The sequence below is a fragment of the Balaenoptera acutorostrata genome, chromosome 1 (assembly GCF_949987535.1).
Source record: "Balaenoptera acutorostrata chromosome 1, mBalAcu1.1, whole genome shotgun sequence".
NCBI classification, from domain to species: Eukaryota; Metazoa; Chordata; class Mammalia; order Artiodactyla; family Balaenopteridae; genus Balaenoptera; species Balaenoptera acutorostrata.
Genome location: NC_080064.1, coordinates 183274267 through 183299023, shown reverse-complemented (window position 1 = coordinate 183299023; position 24757 = coordinate 183274267). Strand labels below are relative to the sequence as shown.

The 24757-nt window shown below is 39.6% G+C and overlaps 1 protein-coding gene across 2 annotated transcripts in view; it reads right to left on the bottom strand.

Moving 5' to 3' along the window:
* Positions 1-24757, bottom strand: part of ESRRG (estrogen related receptor gamma) — a 435178-nt gene that overhangs the window by 152904 nt on the left and 257517 nt on the right. For both annotated transcript variants that reach the window (XM_057544245.1, XM_057544241.1), the window contains exon 2: positions 16932-17347. In XM_057544245.1, coding sequence (XP_057400228.1) covers positions 16932-17334 — 403 coding nt within the window. In that variant the 5' untranslated portion in view covers positions 17335-17347. The remainder of the gene's footprint in view (positions 1-16931; positions 17348-24757) is intronic.

The window sequence follows — 24757 nt, the reverse complement described above, 5'->3', positions numbered from 1 at the left end:
CACAAATGACTGCCTTTTCACAGTGAAGATCAGGCCTTGCTCCCAAATAGGAGTGGATGATGCTTTGCCTTTAAGGGAGAAAGATCAGGAAAAAACCCACAAGCAGGCAGGTTTATTTATTTTTTATATTTTTTTATTTTTCGGCCGTACCACACAGCTTGTGGGATCTTAGTTCCCTGACCAGGGATTGAACCCTGGCCTCCGCAGTGAAGGCTCAGAGTCCTAACCACTGGACCGCTAGGGAATTCTCCAAGCAGGCAGGTTTATAAATCCTAGTGACTGGAGACTAAACCGCAGACTCTGGTTTCATCCTCCAGCCATCTGTGTTGGGAGGGCCATTGAGCCTACAGTGGGTACCAGCATTGACTGCCTCCATGCAAATACATGTATCTAATCACAAGATTACATTTCCCCATTGTATTCAGTGAACAATGATTTAGCAGGAAAACAATGCTGTACAATGGGGAGGAATTATTTAGCCTTAATTTTTTTCCAATTTAAACAAGACATACCCTGCCTCAGTTTCCCCCAAACATGTAAACATGGCCACTCCTTTATTGCTTTAATTGCACAACTGTTAACACTGAGCACGGTGCATGTTCATCTCAAAGAGAAGTTGGGAAAAAGTTCTTGTATGCCCATGTATATCCATCCTTAGCGTACTGCCTTGCATATGGGTCAGGAAAACGTCTGAGGATGAATAAGTGAGGGAAGAAGGAGAAAGGAAGCGGCGGATCTCAGTTCAAATTCCAGCTCTGCCCTTTCTTAGCTGTCAGAACTCAAACTGGTCACTTCACCTTCATACTCTCAGTTTGCTTACGTACGAAAGAGGAATCATCACTCCTGCTTTATAACATTGTAAGCATTACATGGAATATAGGTATTAAACTCATATACAGTTTTGTTCTCCCTTCTGAGAAGAAAGGGAAGAAACACTGTAAGATTTTCATCGATGATGAAACATTATGAAATACTTTGACTCAAAGACCTAAGCCTGGAGTTTGGGAATAGTATAAAAACAGTCTTCTGCAGATTTATGCAAGAGTGTGAGAATGAATACGCCATTCACCCAGAGAACTGGAGAGAGGATTTTGTCTTGCCAACAACTCTCGTGTACACAGCTATATTTTACAGATACCAGGAGGAGAGGAAGAAGTGTAATAACTCAAGTCATTTTTTAAAGCACCAAATTGTCTACGAAGTGAATTTCCAAGACATCAACCACCTCTCCTCATGAACATTTCCTGTCACTTCCCTGGAGCTTGTTAAACTGCCCATCACTGGGTGTAATCTGATTATAATTGAGGGCAAAGCATTTGCAAAGCTCTTCAAAATCTCACCCCAGCCTTATCTCTTGCCGCAGTTCCAGGTCAATCCCTACCCCTATCCCAAGTCCACCCCCTTGTCTGACACCCATGCTGAATTACTCCCAGTTTCTAGAAAGCAGCATTGTCTGTCCTGCTGGTCTTAGATGTGCTTCTTTTATCATTTCTTCAATGAAGCTCTCCCAGGGCCCACAAGACTGGGGTCCAGGGGTCCGTATGGGTATAACTAGTTCATCTCACACTTATCTTCAAGCGAACCTTTCTCTTAGCCTTTAAGGCACTTTATTACATGTGTCTAGTGAATTGCCCACCTCTTGTCCCAACTGTACAACTGTCCATTCCTTGAGGACAGGGACTTACTCCCCTGGAGTCCCCAGCAGAATGTTTCATTACCTGTCCACTTGATTTTTACTGATCTTATTTCTCATTCCTTCATTTTAATGTTTAGCTCCAAAGTACACATAAAAATAAACTAGGTACAGTCAATTAGACAGAGCATAACTGATAGCAGCCCACCAATAATATATCATTTGTCATAAAGCAACACAGATTTTTAGGCTATTAGACTTGGAACAAATCCCAAATTCCAGTAGGTTCAGGCTCCTGGTTTTATGTAGACCTGAAAGAGGAGGATGGGTACTGACTTATCTATGATCACTCAACCCTCTTTACAAGGATAAGTGCTAGTTAATTGCAGAAAAGAGACTAAAACTCAAATTCCTGACAACCAGCCCAACGCTCTTTCAATGCACCTGTTAAAACTTACATACCAACACCTCTAATAAACACTAAGAGTGCAGAGCACTCTTCTATGTGCTCTACATCTATGAACCCCCATTTTGCAGATGAGAGAATTAAGGCACAGAGAGAAGAGGTAACATGCCCAGAATTACACAGCTTACAAGTGCCAGAGCTAGGATTGAAACCCAGGCACTCTGGATCCAAGTCTCTCCTCTTAACTAAGATGCAATGTCACCTGACTCTAATCTCCAAAAGAAATTAACTGAGTGTTATAATTGAGTGTTGTTTAGAACAGAAATGAAAAATGAAATCCTTATCTCCTGAGAGGGTGCTTTGTGTAGCTGTTGTTGTTGCTACTGTTGCTGGTTGGAAAGGAAATTTTGATGCCTGGGAATGTGGTAGGATAGGGTGGATCTTGGCATTGTCATTTGCTGTTGTCAGACTTGTGGTGCAAGACCAGCTGCGGGAGAGGATAGGGTTGCTCTTGGAGAAGGGAATTCCTCAACACCTCAAAAAGAAATCCCTCAACTTGTCTCTGTACCACTATGGTTTGTGACCAGTTTAAGTCCACAGAAACCAAACAAACTGTGTCACCAAAGCAACAGGTGTCAGGTTGTACACATGCATTTTATAGATCCCCAAACACAGCTATTGTTCGTGATCAGAAAAAACTCAGAATCCAGAATCGGCAGGGTGTGCTTTCAAATGCATTTAAAAGGGAATAACAGTATACAATAAAAAATGCTTATTGATGAAAATGATGGAGAATACAAATCTCTCTCATCAAGGTATGCAGAAATTTAACGTTTTTAGCTTTGACAATGACATCTTCTTGGAAAGGGCTACTGCTCTTTTGCAGTGTAGAAAACATCCCCTATGTGATGTGTGCAGCCACTTTATCTTTACCTTTAAGCTCCTATGGTATAGGGATCGTGTCACAGTCTTCATAAAAGAGCTCAAAAACGACCACTGCCACCTGAAAGGTGTTATATCTGAGCTAACCGTAACTCCCCAAATTTGCTGTGCTCAGGATCCAACTCCAATTCTTATGTGTTCTTTCTCTACTTAGAAATTTTAAACAGCCTTGTTATGAGTCTGCCTGTGTCTCTTTAAACACAATTAAAAAAAAAAAAAAGCTCTGTTAACATAATACTCTTGGTGAAAGGAAGAAATGCTAATTAAGTCTAATGCATCCACTCCATTTGGATAGAAAGAGTTTCAATGTGCGCATTTTGCAGTGGCAATTACCGAATGGTACAGTAAGTCTGTATGACAAGTGTGGAGGCATTAGGATCCTACCCTATGTGACAAAAACAAATGACTCAAAGAGGAATTTGACTTCATGCCAATCTTGAGATTTTCCTTCTACCTTAAACAAGTCAAAACAAGCATACCCTGTCCTAATACTGCCCCTAAGTGCTTTGTTCTTGAATGCTACCAGTGTGCCCAGAACTCCTAAGAGACATTGGTATTAGATTCTTCCTTCCGGCTCAAGTTCACATATTCAACAAGTATCTACCTATGTCCTCCAAAGCTGGTATGGATTTGAGGAAATCCTGCTTGACACAAGTGATGGTAATTGATCTATATTTAAACTGTAGAATGTGATATAACTGTGACTACAAGATGCTAGAGTCAAATGGGTTCAAGTCCCAGTTCTATCATTTTCTGTCTGAGCTGGGGCAAACTTTTAAACCTGGAGTTACTTTCTTTGTAAATGAAGTGGTCATGGGACCTAGCAGTTGATACCTCATGGGATTGCCGTGAGAAGCAAGTGAGATCGTGTATTGAAGGTACTGAGCAGAGTGCCTCATACAGAGTGAGCCTTGATCATCAACCATCATCACAACAGGGTAATGATACTCAGGAGAGGGATGCAGAAGAAGAGCCAAGAGGGACTTGCGAAGGGCCCGGTGCTGGTCCTCAGCCCACAAATGAGGAAATGCTGGGCAGAGAATTCCTCCTGGCCGGCACTAGGAAGCCAAAAGGCTAGGAGCGTAGTAGGTCTGTTAAATCAATAGGCACATTAGGAGAAGCATAAGCCAACGTTCAAAAAGGAGTAATGACTAGTCACCCCAAGAGTCAGGGGACGCCAACAAGGCTGCCAGCTGGATTTAGAGTAAAACAGAGAAGCTCAGAGGAGAACCAGTAAAGCTCGGACCATGTAGTGTGTGTGCCTGAAGATTCTCCTGTCGGAAAGAAAACCTGGGCACCTAAACTGTCTGCTCTGACAGGGTGGTCAGCAAAGGACCTGGCGTCTCCTCAGGGAGGAAAAGTACAGAGGGAAACTTAGCAGGGGAGAGTGGGGGGCTTCTTCCTGTTGGATGATGATCCAGGGGAGGCAGGGTCAGGATTCCTCTTCCAGGAAACACTTAATTCCTACCCCTTTATAGAACAGCAGGGGTCCACAGGCTTTTTCTTAAAGGCCCAGATAGCCAAGAGTTCAGCTTTGCAGGTCCTTCAGTGTCTGGTACGACTCTTGTAGAAGCAGGAGGGAAGCCACAGACAACGCAAGAATCGGTGCGGCTGCGTTCCAATAGAACTTTCTTTAGCAAAGTGGATTTGGTCCCCAGGGCCTTGGTTTACTGATCTTGGGTCTAAAACATGTGGACAAAAGGCTGCAATGATAAGAAATACTTTACAATCTCTTATCCATCATTTCCTCTTTTTTTTTTTTTTTTCTCACAACCCTGTAAAGTAGCTTCTTGTAAGTTAGGTTCAGATATTAAAAAAGAAATCTCAGTAAACTGAGACGAACAGGTGGCAGGAAGAGTTGGAGGGCTTTTGCTTGAAATATTTGCAAAATTTGAAATTGTTATCCACGTAAAACATAGTCTGAGGACTCTGGGGACAGCGAGGGTGTTCCAGAAGCAAGGAAGCAGTGCAGACGCTTTGGAAGCGAGGGAAAAAAAATACAGGTGCAGTCAAGGACAAAATCTTGGGCTAGATTCGTTCCTTTGAAGATTCTTGTACTTGCCTCTGATCTTCCTCAAATGGAAACTATGTTAATAGTATGCGCTGAAAGAAAATGGGTATCAGAATGCAGATGTAGGGTATGCTTTCAGATTCACTCTAAAGCATTCAGAGCTCAAGCTCTAAATTTTAAATTAATCCAGATTTTCTTGTACTAAATTCTCTTCTTTTCTTTCTAGGATGACTCAGTGACGCCCTTTTTAAAAAAAGCATATAAAAATATGGTTGTTTCTTTAAACTTTTTCAAACCAAAATAAAACAAGAGTTAATTCCAAAGAATATAATTTTTTCCTATAAACATACAGAGGCATTCATATAATCACTTAAAAGAAAAAAAAAACTCCTTCTGACTAGTATTCATCATAAGAAAAAAAAATTGATTCTGAGCTGCCTTCTGTTGTGGTCACAAAGTTTAGTAAGTGGACAGGAGAAGAAATAAGCCTCTTTCCTCCTGAAATCAAGAACGAAAGAGTCTGGGAAGTGTTATCAGTGGTGAGTGTACACTTTTAGGATCAATCTAAGACCAGCAACTAAAAATCTAGTGGCAAAATGAGTGTCAGCAGATAACATCCAAGGGAACTGAGACAGAAAACTGATATGGTGGTACTGAAGGGCTGAACTCTCAAACTTTATATTTAGGGGATTTCAGAAAATGAATGATAAAAAATTAGATATTTTTAAGACTTACTTCTGCTGCCTCCTTTTTACAAACCTTTAATATCATCTAATCATCACTGAAAATATTCTTAATTCCCCTTTTTTATTATATTTTAACAACTTAATGGAAAAATTTGCCCATGAACTAAAATCTCTTAAGAAAAATTCAGTCTAAAATTATTCAATGCTTGAAAAGCTTTTAAAATATACAAGGCAGGGTAATGAGGGGGTTAAGAGAAGAGGCTCTGGGTTCAGACTAAGACCCAACTGTGTCTGGGCAATTTCTTCTCTGTGCCTCTCTGTGAACTTTATAGAAGTTCCACATCTATAAATAATATAGTAATATTATAATGGTAGTATCTACTTTAATGCAATGGTGGAAGAATTAAATAAGATAATTAATGTAAAGCACTTAGAATAATGTGTGGCACATTTTAAAAACAAATATATTCATTATTATTATGACAAATTAACAAATTCTTCATCTATTACTGGTATAAAGGCATTGTATTCAATTCAAGAGGATGAAACCAACTATTTACATTGTCCACATATGTAATTACTTATGGATAAGCATTGGCAGGTGAAAGATTAGAACTTCAGATTTGAGAAACATCCAGAATGCCTCAAAAATATTTCAACATTCACATCATACTCATTATTAGAATGGCCATTATTAAAAAAAAAAAAGAAAGAAAGAAAATAAGCGTTGGAGAGGATACAGAGAAATTAGAACCCTCATTCACTGTTGGTGGGGGTGCAAAATGGTGCAGCCTCTATAGAAAAAAATATGGAAGGTCCTCAAAAAATTAAAAATAGAACTGCCATATGATCCAGTAATCCCACCTCTGGGTATTTTATCCAAAAAATTGAAAGCAGGATCTCGAAGAGATATTTGTACACCCATGCTTATTGCAGCATTAGTCACAATAACCAAGAGGCAGAAACAACCTAATGTCCATTGATGAATGAATGGAAAAAGGAAATGTGGTGTATACATCTATACATATAATGGAATATTATTCAGCTGTGAAAAAAAAGGAAATCCTGACATATACTACAACATAGATGAACTGAGGACAGTATGCTAAGTGAAACAGGCCAGTCACAAAGACATAAATCCTACATGATTCTGTTTATAGGGGGTTCTAAAGTAGTTAAACTCATAGAAACAGAAAGTAGAATGGTGATTACCAGGGGTTGGAGGAAGGGGAAGATGGGGAGTTGTTATTTAATTGGTATAGAGTTTCATTTCTGCAAGATGAGATAATGTTGAAGATCTGTTGTACAATAATATGCATATAGTTAGCACTAAGGTATTGTACCCTTAAAAATGGTTATGATGGAAAATTTTAACTTATATATTATGTTATGTGCATTTTATGTTATGCTTTTTACCACAGTAAAAAATAAAATGAATTGGACTTCCCTGGTGGTCCAGTGGTTAAGACTCCACGCTTCCAATGCTGGGGACGCGGAGGTTCGATCCCTGTTCGGGGAACTAAGATCCCACGTGCCGCATGGTGCGGCCAAAAAAAAAAAAAAGAAAAAGATGTGAAAAAATAAAATAAATAAAAAATATGTTGGAACATCATTTCTTTTACATATAAACTTATATTAACTTTTTGTATAAACCAGAATACTTTACCAGCATCCATTACCTAATTTTGCTTTCAGGTAAAACTTCTGAAATGGTGTAATAAGAGAACTCCAATGACCAGGCCTGTTGAATCCCAACAACTTAAAGCAACTTCAAAAGAAACTTAATTAATGCCCTGTGTATACTTTATCACTTCTATGATGTTATCTAAATTTATCAAGTAATTATCAGAAAAATGAATCATTGCCTTGGGCTTTACCAGTAAAGAAAAAAAATTCTGACCCATGCCACTGAACGCCACCTTGCCATTCCTCACAACCTGTCTCACAGCTTCCAAAACCTGAATTCTAACAAGTAACAAATCCTCAGGATTCAAATCATATACTCCTGCAACTGATTACCCAAAAAAGTGACCCACATTCGCACCAATAGGAACTTCAGACAGCAGAACTCTCATCACTCAATTTTTTTGTTTTCTTTCCTACCTTTAGGGTGAACATTTTAGTGTATCCTAACTGGATTCAGCCAGAACCAATTCTGAATTTATGGGAAGAAGGATTTTATCATGTAATTACTTTAACATATGTTAAAGCATGCACTTTGAAAAATATGAAGTACAATGTATCTTTCCTACTATTTGCGCTCAAGCATTTAATATGACGCTCTGTAGACGGAAGCCATTCTAACAAGGTAATTTATTGGTTATTCTCTGAACGAAACAGCATTATTTGTCAGGGCTTGGTTCTGAGTGAGGGAGAACCAAGAGGAAAGAATGAAAGCTATTAGAATGTTAAGAGAGGTACTGATACCTTTTCTTGGGAGTTCATCTTGTTATCAAAGGACAGCCTCCAGCCTCTTCATCAAAACAGTCATCAGATAACACTAGGGTGACCTGGGTGCAAGTCCAGCTGTCTGTAGGCAAAGTATCAGCCACACCCTACTACCTAAGAAGTCCCATCACAGATGCAAAAATCCACCTAGCTAACAGACGAGAAAGTAAATGGTTTTTTTAAAGAATTAATTGGAACTGATCCGTGAAGTCCTTCCGACCTGAGCATGTGAACAACACAAACTTTCTTCTCACCAGTGATTTGCTGGAAGAACTGGTGTGGAGTGCTGGGAGAGGTTGTGGATTTGACCAGTGGTAGGCTAGGGCAGGCTAGGAAAAGAGAATTACTGGCCAACAAATTCCCTGGAGGAAATGGCAATGCACGTGCTTCCTTTCCCGTAAGAAAATGACTTTATCCGGAACAGGTAAGTATGGATAGCGCAGGTGGACCAGGACACTGGAACCACAGAGGGCACCAATTCTTACACCAGCTCCACCTACAATCAGCACCTGGGAGCCCCTTTCCTTCCTGGCTGCTACTTCTGAGGACACTGGCTCAGGTGAACCATGGGAAATGGATTTTATTTTCTGAGTACAGAGGGTTTTATTTAAGAAAAAAAAGTTCACAGAAATTTAAAAAAGAGAGAGAGCATAGCCTCTTAAGTATGCATATGTAAAGATAATCCAGAATAAAATTCGTATTTTTTTTGATTCTATAACGTAGGCCGTATCAGAGTAGAGTCAATGGAGAATATACTAATATTACAGATATATTAGAAATTTAGTTAAAGTGTGAAAATAGAACTAAGTTTAAAAAAATTACTAACAAGCTTGTCCTTTTATTAATTGTAACTATTGCACTTTTAAGAATTAGCGATATTACTACATTTTTTTAATAAATAAAAATAAATGCAATATCATTTACCAGAGGATCATAAAATGCATACTATAATTTCTTCCCAACCACTGTGAAATAACATAGACAGTAGAAGAGAGGGTCACTCGTTTTGCAAATATATTGCTTAGGAAAGTGAATTGTGTCTGCCTAACTTGACTAATTATCCAATCTCACTAATTTGACAGTGAACTACAGTGGACTTTTTACCATGGCATAAAAAAGTTTCATTGCAAATTCTTTTCCTCCTTGAATGCCACTGGCATATACCCCTTACATGGGATAGGTTCCTATCTACTGTCACCCAACTGGACAACATACCCTCTCAGGAGGTTAAAATATGTTGATTTTAAATGACTTTCAAAATACAGTAACATAAAGCAATGTGTTTAATAAACATGTAAATGATACCAGATGCTGGTGTTGCAAATGTGAGTTCCTAACATCTGAAGGACAAAAAAATAGTGGGGAACATTAAATTTTCTTCTCTTTTCTTTTCCCTGATCAAAGACCAACCATGCAATTTAATCTCTGAAAATTAATCACTCTTATTTTATACAACCAAGATCCAACTTTTTGTCAGTGACTCTAAATGCTACTTTATTTTCACTTACATTGATTCTGTTTTCTGATTAGCTGGCTGATACACACATGTGTATGTCATAGTGAACAGTGAAAAGAGGCTAGAAAATTCTAATTCCTGGAAAAAAAATATTCTGAAACTGAGATAATAGGCTAAAAAATATCATCACGATAGAGACCTTGCTTTCAATTTAAATAAATGATATGCATGCAAAGCTGTCCAGAAAGTCCTCTGATATGAAAATCCTGGCAGTCATTGTTGCCTACAAGGAAGATGAAGTGAGGGTATTTTAGTCTAGCAGCTACCCAAACCAAGGCCAGCCTTCAAATCTAGCCCTAGGTTTGTTTTGGTATGACCTCAAGCTCAGAGTGGTTTTTACATTCTTAAACAGCTTAAAAAATAAAACAAACCAAAATTGAGTACATGACAGAGAAGGCATGTGACCTACAGATCCTAAGATATTTACTATCTGTTTTACCCTCTGGTCCTTTATAGAAGAATTTTGTTACCATTAGCTCTTCAACAACCTCAGAAGTGATGACAATTTAGGCCAATTCCTAAAGGTCAGAACAAACCATGAAAAAGGAATCACTACTCATTTATCCTGAGAAGTGGGTCCACTAAGTCAAAACTGAGAGAGATCAAACTGTAGTTTCCTAAAATATCAATTCGCATAATACATATTCTTTACCCACAAAGAAAGCCTGCAATACTAAATTTTACTATTAAAATAAACACTGAAGCTAACAACTAAAGTAGCAGGAGAATAATATTTCTCATTGATAACTTGGCAACATTTATGCATTTCAAAAACTCAGACAAAACTGGCATCACATGCAGGGAAAAGTGGAAAAGTCAATTAAACATAACAAAAGCAAGCTCGGAGTTAAAGCAAATGAGGTTTAGACAATATTTCTTTTGAAAATATCACCTCAGTATTTAATTTAACACTGCATCCAAACTGATAATCACTGAGATTTGTTAAGTCAATTTAGACAATTCCATATTATTTTGAATTTTAATTTTAGAACATATTCGTTTTGAAGATGCTACATACAAACCGGGATAGTTATTTTCTGTAAATTCTATTTAAGTTGAACAGATAATACCTTATTATTTTCCTTGGTAAGGTTCATATGATGTACAGACACTCCATTTGTAAGTTATTTCCGCCAGTGCTGCAAATATTCTATTCTGAGACTAAAATAGCACATGATGGCAAAGAAAATGCTACATCCAGGAAAGGTCCTCTAGGACTAAGCCGTCTACTTCAGGAAGGAGTCAACAATTCAGGGTGGAAAATAGCAGACCCATAGACTGCGCCCATTCACCTTGAGCATATGCCTTCCTCCTCTTAATGCCCTATGATTAAGGTGAGATTTAGGCTCTTATCAGTGTCACCTTTGGACTCAGATTAGGAGGGCCCCCCACCTGAAAGCCCTGGGCTTTAGAAAGTATCATGGTGCAAGCCCTTCCACAGGCTAAGGACACAAGCCCCGCTTGTACTGCATGATCCCCAGTACCCGGGACTCCTGAATTCCCAGAATAAGCCCCTACAAACCCCATTCCAGGACCTGCGTGGCCCTCTCCCCTGGGTCGCTCCTCTGGAAGATGGCCTGGGCTGGACTGCAGTGCCGGAGTGCACATTACGAGGCCTGTGCGTGGTCAAGGTGCAGCTGTTAGGAAGGGGTGGATGGGCCTTGGACATGGGGGCAGGGGCGTCCACACTACGTACCAGACATGATGGAAGGCAGAGGGGAAGGAAGAGAAATGGGCTGGGCTGCAAGCTAAAAGCTGGCTCTCCTTCTACTGCCTCTTTCTGACACAAAACTCCTAAGAGTCTAAGAATTAAAAACGCCAAGCTAGCCTCCCAGGCCACTGTGAAGGCGTATTTGTCAAATAAGAGAGCAGAACATATTTGACTTAGCAGTTTGTTATCTTAATTTACAAACGCTTACATATTTACATACACAATAGGTGGGTGTACACTGTCTCAGGTCCCACGAGCATCCGCAGTGGACTTGGTTCTCATGATGGTCCCTCCTAGATTTCACGCTGCAAAGACATTCTGCTTTTTTATTTCCTGAATCCCATATTCAAAGCTTAATTGGGATATTTTACTCAAGTGATAAGATTCAGGTTCCCTTTCTGATTAACCTAGTTTCCCATCCACAGTCACAGAAAAAAAAATTAATTGATCACCACAAAACTACATAAAACCAGGGGAATTCTCTGGTGGGCCAGTGGTTAGGACTCGGTGCTTTCACTGCCGAGGGCCTGGGTTCAATCCCTGGTCAGGGAATTAAGATCCCACCAGCCGAGCAGCACAGTCAAAAAACAAAACAAAACAAACCCAAAAAAACTATATAAAACCAATCAAATTTCCAATCGGCCCACCTAAATGCCCTCTAATATAAAAGGGCACTATTGTGAAAAATGGCTACAGGGAGAGAAAGTTTACTATCAGAGCAAAAGGGGGGTAGCTGTGAGCTGAGAAGCTCACAGGTCCTTCTAGTTTAGCATCAAAGACATCTATTTGTCCTAGAGTATTTGAACCACCCCGTGCTTGAATAGTCCAGTCATACTGCCAGTATCAACCAGAGTCAATCAATTATTGAGCCCTTACTATGGGCCAGGTGCTTTGATAGTCTCTTCATTTAATCCTTACCACCTGGGGAAGGGAGGCACAGAGAAGTTATGGCCTCTCAGCAGGTAAGTGGCTAAGACTTGGACCTGGTTTTATATGAATCCAAAACCCATGCTAGAAAGAATATCTTAAAAAAAATAATCTCCTATTTTTAAAATATATAATATCCTTTTTAAAAGAGGGGGGAATGCCATATTTCTAGCACAAGAATGAACGGTTGAAATGGTTATATTAATAAATATATACAATTTATTTTCCATATTCTTAAATAGACATAAAAACTTCACGGGGCTAGTGTTTTGTGAATTAAATAATGAAACATATATTGACTTTGGGGGGATATAAAGATATTTTCCTTCTCTTACCTCCTTAATAAGAATCCAGGGAAAACTCTTAATGAGAAGGTACCAAAAAAAAAAAAACCCACAGAAGTTCCCACTCATTTATGAATTAAGGCCAAACTAGAATTAGAAAAAAAAATCAGAATAACGATATCACACACAAAAATTAATAAGCCTAGAAAATGACAATGAAATCATTGCTGCCATTGTAACCCTGTGGGATGATAGAACAGTCAAAATCCTCTAAAAAGTTTTTGGTCAGAAAAAAAAAGAAAAGAAAGAAAAAAGCAAACTAAAACCTTCCAAAACTTTGACTTTTACTTAAGTGTTGACCTAATTCAATAGTTTTACAATGATAACTTGGAAACAGTCAATAAATAAAATATGCCTTTCTGGTTGACTTTCACTGAAATTTATGATTAATTGCCTTTCGCAACTAGAATACCACATTCAGCTTTGAAAAGAACAATTCTCATTACTTTTCGCAAGAGGCGCTCTGAATATATGTTCTTTTGGCTCTAAATTTAAGAAGTATTTTGTCCAACTATTAAAATGTATTACATATTGGATAACCAATCTTAAATTATTATCACAAGAAATAAAAATTCTAAAGAGGAAATATTCCCATGACTATGGCTTTGAATATATATGTCCCTTAGTCAAGTCAATGAGACCAGAACCAGGAAGCCACACTTACCCCCTTGGCCATAGCGGCTATGAGATGGTGGGAAGACTTGTTCTTAAGGGCAGTTGCATAATCCTTTCTCATTCTGCAGGAGAGCTTTAAGGGAGGGAAGGGAAAGACTACCATCGGTCAAGGAGAGTTTGGCTGCAATGCTGCCTCAAGGCATGAGAATGGATTCTATGGTCCCTTCCACATCAGACTAAGCATCTGTGATGATGCAACAGATTCGGCCACTTTCAACATCTTCCGAGTTGAATCGCTATCACTAGTTGGCCAGAGGAAGGAGGGGCCGTTCCAATCTCCCTTACAATTACCGCCCTAATTATTACATTACACTTTCACAATTTAATCCCTTTATTTGCCTCACTGCTTTTTTGGGGCTAAGTGAGTATCACGGCGCGACGCCCGCTGATGTAGCTAGCAGGGTAGCAGGGCAGCAGGAGTGCCACCCAGCTGCCAGCTACAAGCACAGCCAGGTGGGCAAGCCCAGAGTGCTAATCCGGACAGTGACATGTCTGCTGCTCAAAATCCTTGAAAGTTGCTGTCTCCAATATGGAGTAGAACTGAGCACTATACATCAATGCCAAGAATCACCCTGTGGTTCACCCTGTGAGGCTTTTGGTAGCATTTCAGCATCCTAAGGAAGAATCAGCGATAGAAGTGCAATTGTTCTATTCCAGGGATCGCTCGGTAAGTAACTATTGCACGGCTATTAATAGCTAAGCGATAGGATTTCTTTTTCTTTTTTTTTTTTTTTAAACAACTGTCAGGAAATGTTTTCACATAGTTGTCCTATCTTTGGAAAACATACTGAGGACCACGTTGTTTCAATCCCCCCCCCCTCCCAAAACAAAAAACTTTGGTATTCCCTCAAAGCAGGAGACATTTATAGGAGGAATTCACTGCAATCCACAAACCTTTGGGAACCAAGCTTTCACACAGTGTTGCTAAGCTGAAACTCAGGCCAGCACAGTGCCAGGCCCACAGTAGGTTTTTAGTCAATATTTGTTGAGTAAATGGGAGTGATTTTCATTTTGAGACCATTTTGCTTATACCAGCGTACACAGTGTTTGTTAATTTATCCCCAAACACTCCCTTATCTTTGTGTAGTTAGACCCCGAGCTGTGTAAACTGAATTAACAAAACCAAATTACTAACAGTTTAAATTTGAGATGTTCTGTAGCATCCATATTCTAATACTGTTGGACAATGGGTGGTAGGAACCCAAAGATTTGAAGTGTGTTTTCATTCTCAAGTTTTGCAATCTAGTAAGTAGGCTGAAGAGATACTTTCAAATGCCCCAAAGTGGGAGGAAGCTTTGCATACAGATCATCATTGTTTTTATTTACTCACTTTACATGTGATTTTGTATCTCACTTTATCCAGAAGCATTCCTTGAGGTAGGTATTAACGCCTTCAGTTTATAAATGAGAAGAAGGAAAATAAAGATCCAGTGGATGAAGGATTTTTGTAAGAAAATGCTAATAAAATATGGCTATGGTGATCAATTAAATATGAAGATACAGCTATTAAAATATTTAGGTAATTCATACATACGCCACACTAACTTGGCTTGTGTTCTTCTGTTAAAACTATGAAAGGCCGTGAAAAGATTAGGCTGATAGATCCACTCTATTATGTAAGAGTTATGATATCTTGAACAACTGTGCACTTTAACTCTTTAACTGTGTATTCATCAGCCATACATCAAGGAAGTGACTATGTAATAGATAGCACAAAAGCAATGGGAGATGGTACCACCTGTTCCACTCAGGACAATCACTGATCTTCAGTGCTACTGGGTGAAAAGACTTGCCCGCCCACATGCTCGTAAAAGGAAAGGGTAGAAGATTACTCTCTGTGCTCATAAAGGGGTTCAGAATCACCTTTTGTTAAAACATTTAGAAGGATTAGAGTTTAACAAACATCATCTCCTTTGCACTTTAAAAACCAGTAAGCATGTCACACAGTTATTAAACTGATTTCAGTTATGTCCAACAAGGGACCAGTAGACGACAAAGAAGAGTTGTCAGCGGTAAATCAGCAGCAACACGGTAATAGAGCTGTGGTTCTCAAACTCGGGTGAGCATCAGAGTCACCTGGAGGGCTTGGCAAAGCACGAATTGCTGGGCCCTCCCCCAGGGATTCTGACGGAGGTAATCTGGGATGAAGGATGGGAATCTGCATTTCTAACAAATTCCCTGGTGATACTGATAGCGGCCACACTTTCAAAAGCACTGTCACAGAACACAGCACAGTATAGTGCAGTGGTTCTTAACCTCGGCTTTAGATGAAGCATTAACTAGGAAGCTTTCATAAATCCCCGCTTGCCCTGGCTGCACCCAAGGCCAATTAATTCTGAATTTGGAGGTATGAGCCTAGGCATCAGTATTTTTTTTATGTCTCCAGGTGACTCCTGTGAGCCTGCAAGGTTGAGAACCACTGACATGAGGGAAAACACACTTGTATCTATAACTGGTTAAGAAGATACATTTTGGGTATTTTTGTTTTGGCCATGCTACGTGCTTTGTGGAATCTCAGTTCCCTGACTAGAGAGTGAACCCGGGCCCTCAGCAGTGAAAGCGTGGAGTCCTAACCATTGGACCGCCAGGACATTCCCAGAAGATACGCTTTGTAAACCACGGAGCAGAGCAGAATAGAATCACTGGTGTGCTGGGGATCCTCAATAAACAATGATTCTTTCCTTCCTCTCTTTTCTTCAAAAGTGTATCACAAAGGATCTAAACAAGTGAAATGTAATTTTCTGTAAGATATATATCTATAGCTTTGAAAAGGAGCTGAGTTTTGTATTTGTGGATTCCTAGTTTAAAGGGTCACATACAAATTTTAGTCATGTTTTTCTACATTTTTCGGTGGGAAATAATATTGTTATTTATAAATCCGGAGATCTATAAAGGTTTGGGTATGTCTTACATACGTTGGAAGCATATTTTATATTTTGGTACAGTTTGGAAGCTTTTTCATACAAATTTATTAAAAAGGTGGGGAAAGTACATCCAACCACAGGAAAAGAAGGAAGAGCGTAGAAAATTAAATTTGTTTAGAGACGTGATTCTCAAAAGTGTAGTTCCTGGACCAGCATCAGCATCGTCTGAAAACTTGTTAGAAATATAAATTTTCAGACCCCCTACCCAAGACAGATCTAATGAATCAGAAGCTCTGGGAGTGGGTGATCTGCATTTTCACAAGCTCTCCAGGCGAGTTTGATGCACACTCTACTTTGAAAACCACTGGTCTAAAATATTTATCATTTCAGCTATACGAAGAACAGAAGAGGTAAAAGCACTATTTGTCCAGTGCGCATCGGTTCAGTGGCTATCCAGACCCCCACTGCTCTAATAACAGCTGTGCTCTTTCAAACTCCACCCATAGCTTATTATCATTCCATCTTTAGAGCTTGATAGTAAACGCGGAATTGATAGGGAGCATATGCGGGGATGGGGGGGTGGGGGGGGTGGGGAGTCTATTCTACAAACCCTCCACTATCAATTTTCATCTATTTCTATTTTGTACTCAAGATAGAATTAAGAATGCACAACTTGACTAACAAGGGCCAGAACCACGAAAACCAACCAACCAACCATCACATGAGGCTGGAGGAGGGTGGGTATCGCCAGGTGCAACCCTCACTCACCTTGAATCGTCCTCTTGAAGAATGCCTTGCAGGCTTCACAGGATGCTACCCCATAGTGGTACCCAGATGCGATGTCACCGCACACTAAACACAGTCTCTTGGGCATCGAGTTGAGCATGTATTCGCACTTGGTCTGGGGGTCTTCAACAATGGTGCTGGAGCAGTCATCGTACAGTTTCCGGACAGGCCCACTACCTCCTAGGATAGGAGCAGAAGGGTAGAGAGGTGGCGAATCAAGTCCGTTCTGATGGCCATTCATGGTTGAACTGTAGCTCCCGCTGGCGTCTGAAGAGCCACCTGGGCTGTGGTGGTTGACGCTGTCCGTCAGGGAGGCCGGGCTGGAGGGTTCCGTCTTGATGAAGGACGAACAGCTGGAATCAATGTGTCGATCTTTGTTTGACATTCTGCAGAGAAGCCTGAGGTTTAGGGAGGTGCAAACAGAGAGAGAAAGAGGAGAGAGTGTCAAACACAGATACCAAAAGAGGTAGAAACAAAGAGAAGGTGAAAAAATAGAGAAAGTGAAAAAAAAGATCGAAAGGAGAAAAAAAAAAGAGAGAAGAATTCATACGTTAAAGACATTGCTCTTTGAGAGTGCTGCATAAGAACTAGGGACTACACATCATTCTCTAGTCAATATCTCTTGTTCTACAACAAGGTAATCAGCATAAGGGCGTGACAGGATTACATCAAAGTGCCCAGACAGGCCATAAACAAAAGCTCTAACAGATCCAGTTCCTTTCATTTTACCTTTCTCTTGGAGAACCACTGTCAATATCTAAATCAACTCTCTAGATTCTAAATTTAGCCTCAGAAGAGGAGTAATTTGCAAAGTCCATATCACTTCTAAAATTACCCTTATCCTCACTCTACTTTTCTCTTCCATTTTCTGATGTTGCAGTCATTTTATTATGAGCAGAACTAAACTTTTATTGTCAAGACCGAACAGATGATTCCTCAGCTCTGTAATTACTGTTTGTCAGCACGCTTCCATAAGCATAACTGTGTCTTTTATTGATCTAAGACACACAGGGAATATATCCTCAATCACATTGCCTCTTTAATTAAATTGCTCTATTTCCTAGACATTTAGCGATACAGAAAGACATCAAGGATAAAATGCTAGCCAATATTTAAGGATTATTTCCTAGAGCCCACAAAACAGTGAAATGATCACCAGCATTGATTAATAAATATGTACATGTGTTTACATGTGTCCGTGTCTGCATGTGCGATTTGCCACTGTTGAAGAGAGGAATCACTAAAAGCCATTTGAGCCTTCAGTATACCTGTGAATCCATAAACCTGATACTTCATATTCAGCAAAGTAAGGATGTATCAAGTTTTGCCCTGAAAAAATGAGATTTGCGATGGTCTCTTTTTCTCCCCTTCCTTTGGTCTTTTAACATCATACCTCCTAAAAGGAAATATGATGAAGCATCTAATCTCACAAACTCTCTCTCTTATCTAGAAGAAACAGACTGCCACTGCCCCTCTTACTTTGTCAGACCCGTAAGTGATTAAATTTCTGAAGAGGTAATTAGATGAAAAGATATAATTGGTCCTATTTTCTTTCCGGTTCGCCATAGTGCAAAACCCCTTTTAGCAAAGTCTCTAGGAACCTTCTGAGAGCCCACTATAGAAAGAAGAGGTGACAGTTGAGAAACAAACTTAGATAATTCCTTCCCAGTGGAAAGTTGATTTATGGGAATCCCACAGGGTAATGGTCATTCACTCGAATTTGGGGGAGTAGTCACAGGATAACCGAAGGGATGCAATTATCTCTTTCACTATAAATCTAATGATATTTTATCACTGCACAAATTTCATGCTCTCCTCCGGGTGCCCCCTTCCCCCACTGTTCTGTTACTTTCAAAAGAAGAAAAATATGGTTATTTCCTGTCAGGGAATGTTCACTGAACGGTTCCGAGAAGGCGGTCTCAAGAGCAAAGCATCCAGAGCAAGAATTTGCCTCTTTCCTAGCAGATTTCCCATTGGAAGTTTTGTGCCTCTTTCTAAAGTAAAGCAAACTCAGGATGTGAAGAAAGCAAACAGGAAGGAGAAATCCACAAAAATATCTTCTTGCTTTCGCCCACCCACTTGTGTTGTCCTTTCATCAAGAACTAGTGAAAGAAAAAATAGCCCCCTCCAGCCTGAACCGGGCGTCCGCTCCCTCCCGCAGCATCTGCTGCCTTGTCCCCGTCACTGTTAATGAGCTCTGTAATTAATAGATCGCTCTCCTTGTCTCCCAGCTTGCACCCTGGGCTAAGCACTTTTCCTCAAGTCAACGTTTGAAAGAAAGCGGGTCGGCACTGACTTACAGCAGCCCTGCGAATTCCTTTTAATTTAAAGCACTTACTCTACCACTTCACTTATTACCTTATAATTACTGGACTGCTCGCACATACATTATGATCTTAGACTACAGTTAGAAGTTGTTAGGGTACTAAAACACGGTCGCTCCCCTTTCCTCTCTCCGGCACTGCATCTCTCACAGCCACGACAATGAACTCTTTCGCCATCTGCCTGCGAGGCATCATTTCTTAATCATTTTTTCTTTTTCCCAAGGAGAGTTGCTTTGAGCTGCTTGATCACAAACCAGACCACGCTTTCCCTGGGCCTTCTTTTCTCTCTCTCTCTTTTCTTGGATTGTCTCTGTTCAATTTTATCCCAATTTTCTTTCCCTCGGGCGTTTTCTCATGGACTTCTAAAATGTGCAGAACTCTTGACTGAGAAACAAGGCCAGGAATCACCCTCCTATTTATGGAAGGGTTATTTGCAACGTCACCAAATGTTTATGTGTCAAATGCATGTTGTTAAGGTCTTTGAAAAATTGGGTGTCTCCAGCCAGCTGTCTCCTCGAAAATCTCAGCCCCTAACTTTGCAATAATCTGGATGGAAGCAAGAAAATTCAGGAAGTTCAAGTGGTCGGGGAAGCCTTTGGACAGTGGCAATCTCTTCTACACAAGTCTGGCCACTGTAGCTGTAAAGGAAAGTGAACATGCTGGATCGGTGCTGTAGGTTTTACATGTTTCTTCTCAGACATGAACTGCTTCCTTAATGAATACCTTTTTGCCCAGTGGAAATAATAATAGAGTTGCCATTTATCAAGTGCTTACTACATGTCAGGCATTGACCTGAGTACTTTCCAAATATTACCTCATTTAATCCCCAAGACAACCTTGTGAGGGAGGTATTACTCTTTAGGAAACAGAGCCTCAGACATCAAACAATTTCCTGAAAGTCATACAGTTTGGAAGTGGAAGAGTCGGGATTTCAACTCAGGGCTGACTCCAAAGTCCAGTGCGGAAATGTCCTGAAGCCAACAGAGAGTTTTTCAAGGTGTTCACTGATGATTTTAAATAGCCAAGCACAGAGGGGTAGAGCTGGCACACACAGAGGCTCTATGACATTCACACTCACCCATGAGTGGAAAAGTGGCTGAAGAAGCCACCACGCTGGCTACAAGGCCACCCCGTTGAGTCACCCTCCCCAGGGTTTGGAGTGACACCGAAACAGAATCTGAAAGAACACAGTTGTCTCCTAATTACTACTTAGCTCATTACACTGAACATTTCCTAGACACCATTACATTATACCCTAAAACTACAGTGGGTCTTAATTCTCTCCCTCTCTGTCTCTGAAATTCTACAGCTCTATTATTCAAGCCTGAGATATTCACAACTATCTATAAATTCAATTGTCAGCTGGTGGGTTTTATTCTAGACTTCACTTCAATCTAAAATTAGAGGCACTAAAATTCACATTAACTCTAAGAGGAATGTAGTGAATAAGACTTTATTTCAAAAGAACACCTTTTTGTCAGAAAGAGCCATTTCCAAGATGATGGCTTTATCTGGAGCCAAAGAGAATAAGCCCAATTCCACATTGTGCTGTTAACGCAGAAATTTTAGGTCACATTGGATTAATAAAAATCTAAATTTAGTTAAGAATTATGAACAGAAATAACATGTGTTGGGAAAATGTGGGAAATATTTATTTTAAAGGCTCTGTAGAGTTGCTTTTATTTTATTATTTTAAGAGAAATGATGGGAGACACAAGGGAAAAAGAGAAGCAACTTTCTAAAAATCTTCTCTGAGTGAACACCCTGAGAATAAACTGGACGGAGAAACAACCATGTCAAGAACAACATTTATGTTCTTTATAAGAAACTAAATTTGAGGGATATAACAGCTTTCCAGAGGCCAGGGACATTGCAGTGCTTTAGAAAGTATTTTCAATACAGTTTGAGATATAGTCTTCTGTATTCTATATATATTCTATATATGTTCTATTATATATATTATACATATATATACATTTATATATAAATTCTGATGATCCTGCTTCAACATAGGAACTTCTCGCCCAGCCTTGCTTAAGGGTTAGCAAGAGTAAAATTTATCTTTGGTGTTAGATACTAATGACCAGGCAGATAAAGCTTCTTGGTTGCTGGACTATTTAAAAATGTAATTTTTGACAGTTGATTAACTGTACGTACAGGTGTTCATGTATAGGGAGAAAGTGACAGACAAAAAGAATAAGAATCAATAAGTTGCTGCTGGAGGGGGAAAACAAGATAATCTGTAAGTTAATATTCCATTTATATTATAATTATCAAGCTTGTTTTCAGAGAGGCTACCTAGATCCAGGTAAATGTATGACTGTGAGTGAATTGCTGTGAATTTCTGGGCAATGTGTAGGTGTCCAGAGTGGTCTACATTTCCCAGAAGGGACTTAAGCCTACGTTCCATAGGCTTATATATGATTAAATATTATTAACCCTTTCACCAAACTATTGGGTTGCCCAAAAAGTTCGTTCGGTTAGTGAATACGTTGTTCAACAGTTCTTCGTGAAAGTTAAAAATGTGTCTTTTAGTTTTACCTAAACCCGAACGAACATTTTGGCCAATCCAATAAAAGTTCGTAATAAGCAGCTACATTTCATCTTTTGAATTTTATACCAAACTTGAGTTCATTTGCTACTTTATTTCCCTCCTAAAAAAAGTGGTGCATCAATGCAACACATGTGTACAGATCTTCTTCTTTGGCCTTCCTGATTTTAACACCAAGGAAAGATTTTTTGAAATTTTATTATACCTATTTCAGTGACAGACACCTAAATAGGCTAATAAATAAATGACAGCTAAACAACTCACTAGTTTATTTTCTTCCTTGTCATCCTTAAGGGCTCGAAAAGGTACCCATCATCATTATAAATTCCAAACACTTTATCAATTTATATCTCAAAGTTTTACATAACAACAATGGAGCCAGCAAACCTGCAAGCTTACAAATATGAGAAGACAGAGAGAGAGAGAGAGAAGACAGAATCCTTAGTTCTCTCACTGAATCAGAGAATTTCAGGGTTGGAAAGGAAGGTTATCAAAAGTCCTATCGCTCATCACTTAACCTATCCAAAGTAGGAATGAAGTTATAAGGATTGGTCGGTTTTCTACCTGTCGAAATCACCAGATTGAATATTTAAGTATTTTTGTTTCAAAAAATAAGAAGCTTTTATTAGCCTATAGGTTTTGGGTTTTGTTTTAATGCTTTAAGAAGAAAACCTCCAAGACTAAGGTAGCAGCTCCCCGAGGCCCAGGCTTCCAAGCTTATGACCCCAGCAGCTCCGCTGGCAGTCTGAGTTACAACTCCAAGCACGCCACTTTACAATGAGCTTTTTTTTTTTCTCCTGCTTCAACTAATTGCACTCTCGTAAAGTGGCAAAATGTGAATCACTTAGTAACAAAATGGGCACCAGCTGCTATTGTCAAAGAATGGTGATGCTGAAGAAAGAGAAAGCAACCGAATGAAGTGTCATGTCAGAAATCAACGGTGCAACGTGTGATTTGAGAAAACATGACTACTTTACAGAGACAGGGTGTCATTATGGCATCACAGTAATACGCTGCTTTGACAACTGCTGGGTCTAACATATCATCATTGCATTAAGGTACACTGGCTTAGTTGGGGAAGGAAGAGAGAGGATTTTTTCTTTTAATAAGAAATATCTTCAGGTCTGCCTGGTTAACCTAACAGAAGGAGACCATTAATTGTAAAGAAGGAATTGTAAATCCTGACCCACACGCCAGAAAGATTAAAACACATGCGCACATATGCACACACACTTAGATACTATTTTAGGTCTTCTTTAATAAACGTGGAGGCCCATCTAATGGAACAGAGGTCTGCATAACATGATCACAATGATTTAGTGATGCCGCTTCTTGATTCTTTGAACAAATAACTTGTGCGTTTAGTCTAAAAGACTCTTTGCAACTCACTCTGTCAAGAACCAGAGTAAGCAAACAGCTCCCCACAAAGCTGATGCTTGAGTTGTTGACAAGAGATGTAGCTAAGTTGTGTGGGAACCAGGGGCCAGCTCCTTCAAGTAACAAATCGGAGCCTCTATCTAAGCTGAACGCTTTCCCAATTCTGTCAAGGGCCACGCGTGCTACACTAAGCAAAGAAGTTTAGGACAAATAAAAACAGGAGACTTGGAACTCATTTCTGGCCAGTCGTTGAAAGCACCCCAGGAATATAATTTCATACCTAGGGCTAAACCATGACCAGGAAGGACCTTGCTGAAGCCCTATCTGCTTTTAGGGCTCCAGTGTTCAATTTTGCTCTGAAATTAGGTTGGTCGACTATCCTGATTTAATCACTGAAGTCTCATGTCCTGGGACTTCCTTAGTCCAGACAATCCAGGATGGTTGGCCATCCAATCGGATATAGAGAAAGACCTATAAAACCTTGTGCCTTTCCTCCTGCTGTTGTCCCTAAAACAAAGGAAGGGAAATGGATTCCATTCCTTTTCAGCAAAGAGAAATGCGCTATTCACACTGGGGCTGTTCTAAGTGTATGCCTTAGAAAGTGCCTGCATCCTATCTTACTGTATCATTCCAGCCAGAGGCCACTGCCCAGTGCCTTGTTAAGCTATCCAGACTATTTTAGATGTAGGAAATTGCAATTGCTTCAGTTTGCGTTACCAGGTGATTTCTGATGCTTCCTGGTTGATAAACTTTATTAATGGGAAAAGAAATGGTCCTGTGATATCACAATGTGTTGCTCATTACAGTTGTTGACAGTTTCTGTATTGAAGGATTTGATCTGATGCAGGAGCGCTTACTAGTGTAATTCATCCTTAGCTTGTTTTCTTGGACCTATGTCAATCTGGGGGTGCGCCTCCCTTGTTTATAGCTCTAAATACAGTAAGCGAGCTACTGGCAAATCAATAAGACTGTTAAATGCATAATAATGCTGGGTAATTGCATACATGATGTTTTGCATAATTAACCGTCTGAGCTTTTCTTTAATATAATGGGCTCTCATGTAATATAGAGCAGCTATAAGTCTATAAAATATACACAGTTTATATGAACCATGATTCTGCTTAAAACTCTGGCTAATCACCTACATTGGCTTTGAAGGGAGAGCTCTCCTCCACTGCCAAGTCCAAATCAATTCTTATGACATTACTTTACAACTAACATGATATTTAACTGATGATGGCTATTAGCTATTATACAGATTGCACTCAAGGACTGTAACAGTAGGGGAAAAAAATACCATTCAGTTTAAACAAACTTCTGCCATGTAATCAATATTACTGAGGCAAATTAAGTGTTTTAACAAGTGTGTATATTTGCCCTAATGCAGCTTAATTAACTATATCCTCACAACTGCCCAAGTCCAGGACACCTATGGATATTAGAAGACAACGTCAAGAACTGTCTAGTCAGCGACTCAGATGCACAAGAGATGCAAAACAAGCATTTTATCTTCAATCCCTAAGGACAGTTCTTTCCTTACACAAGTTACTCCCCTG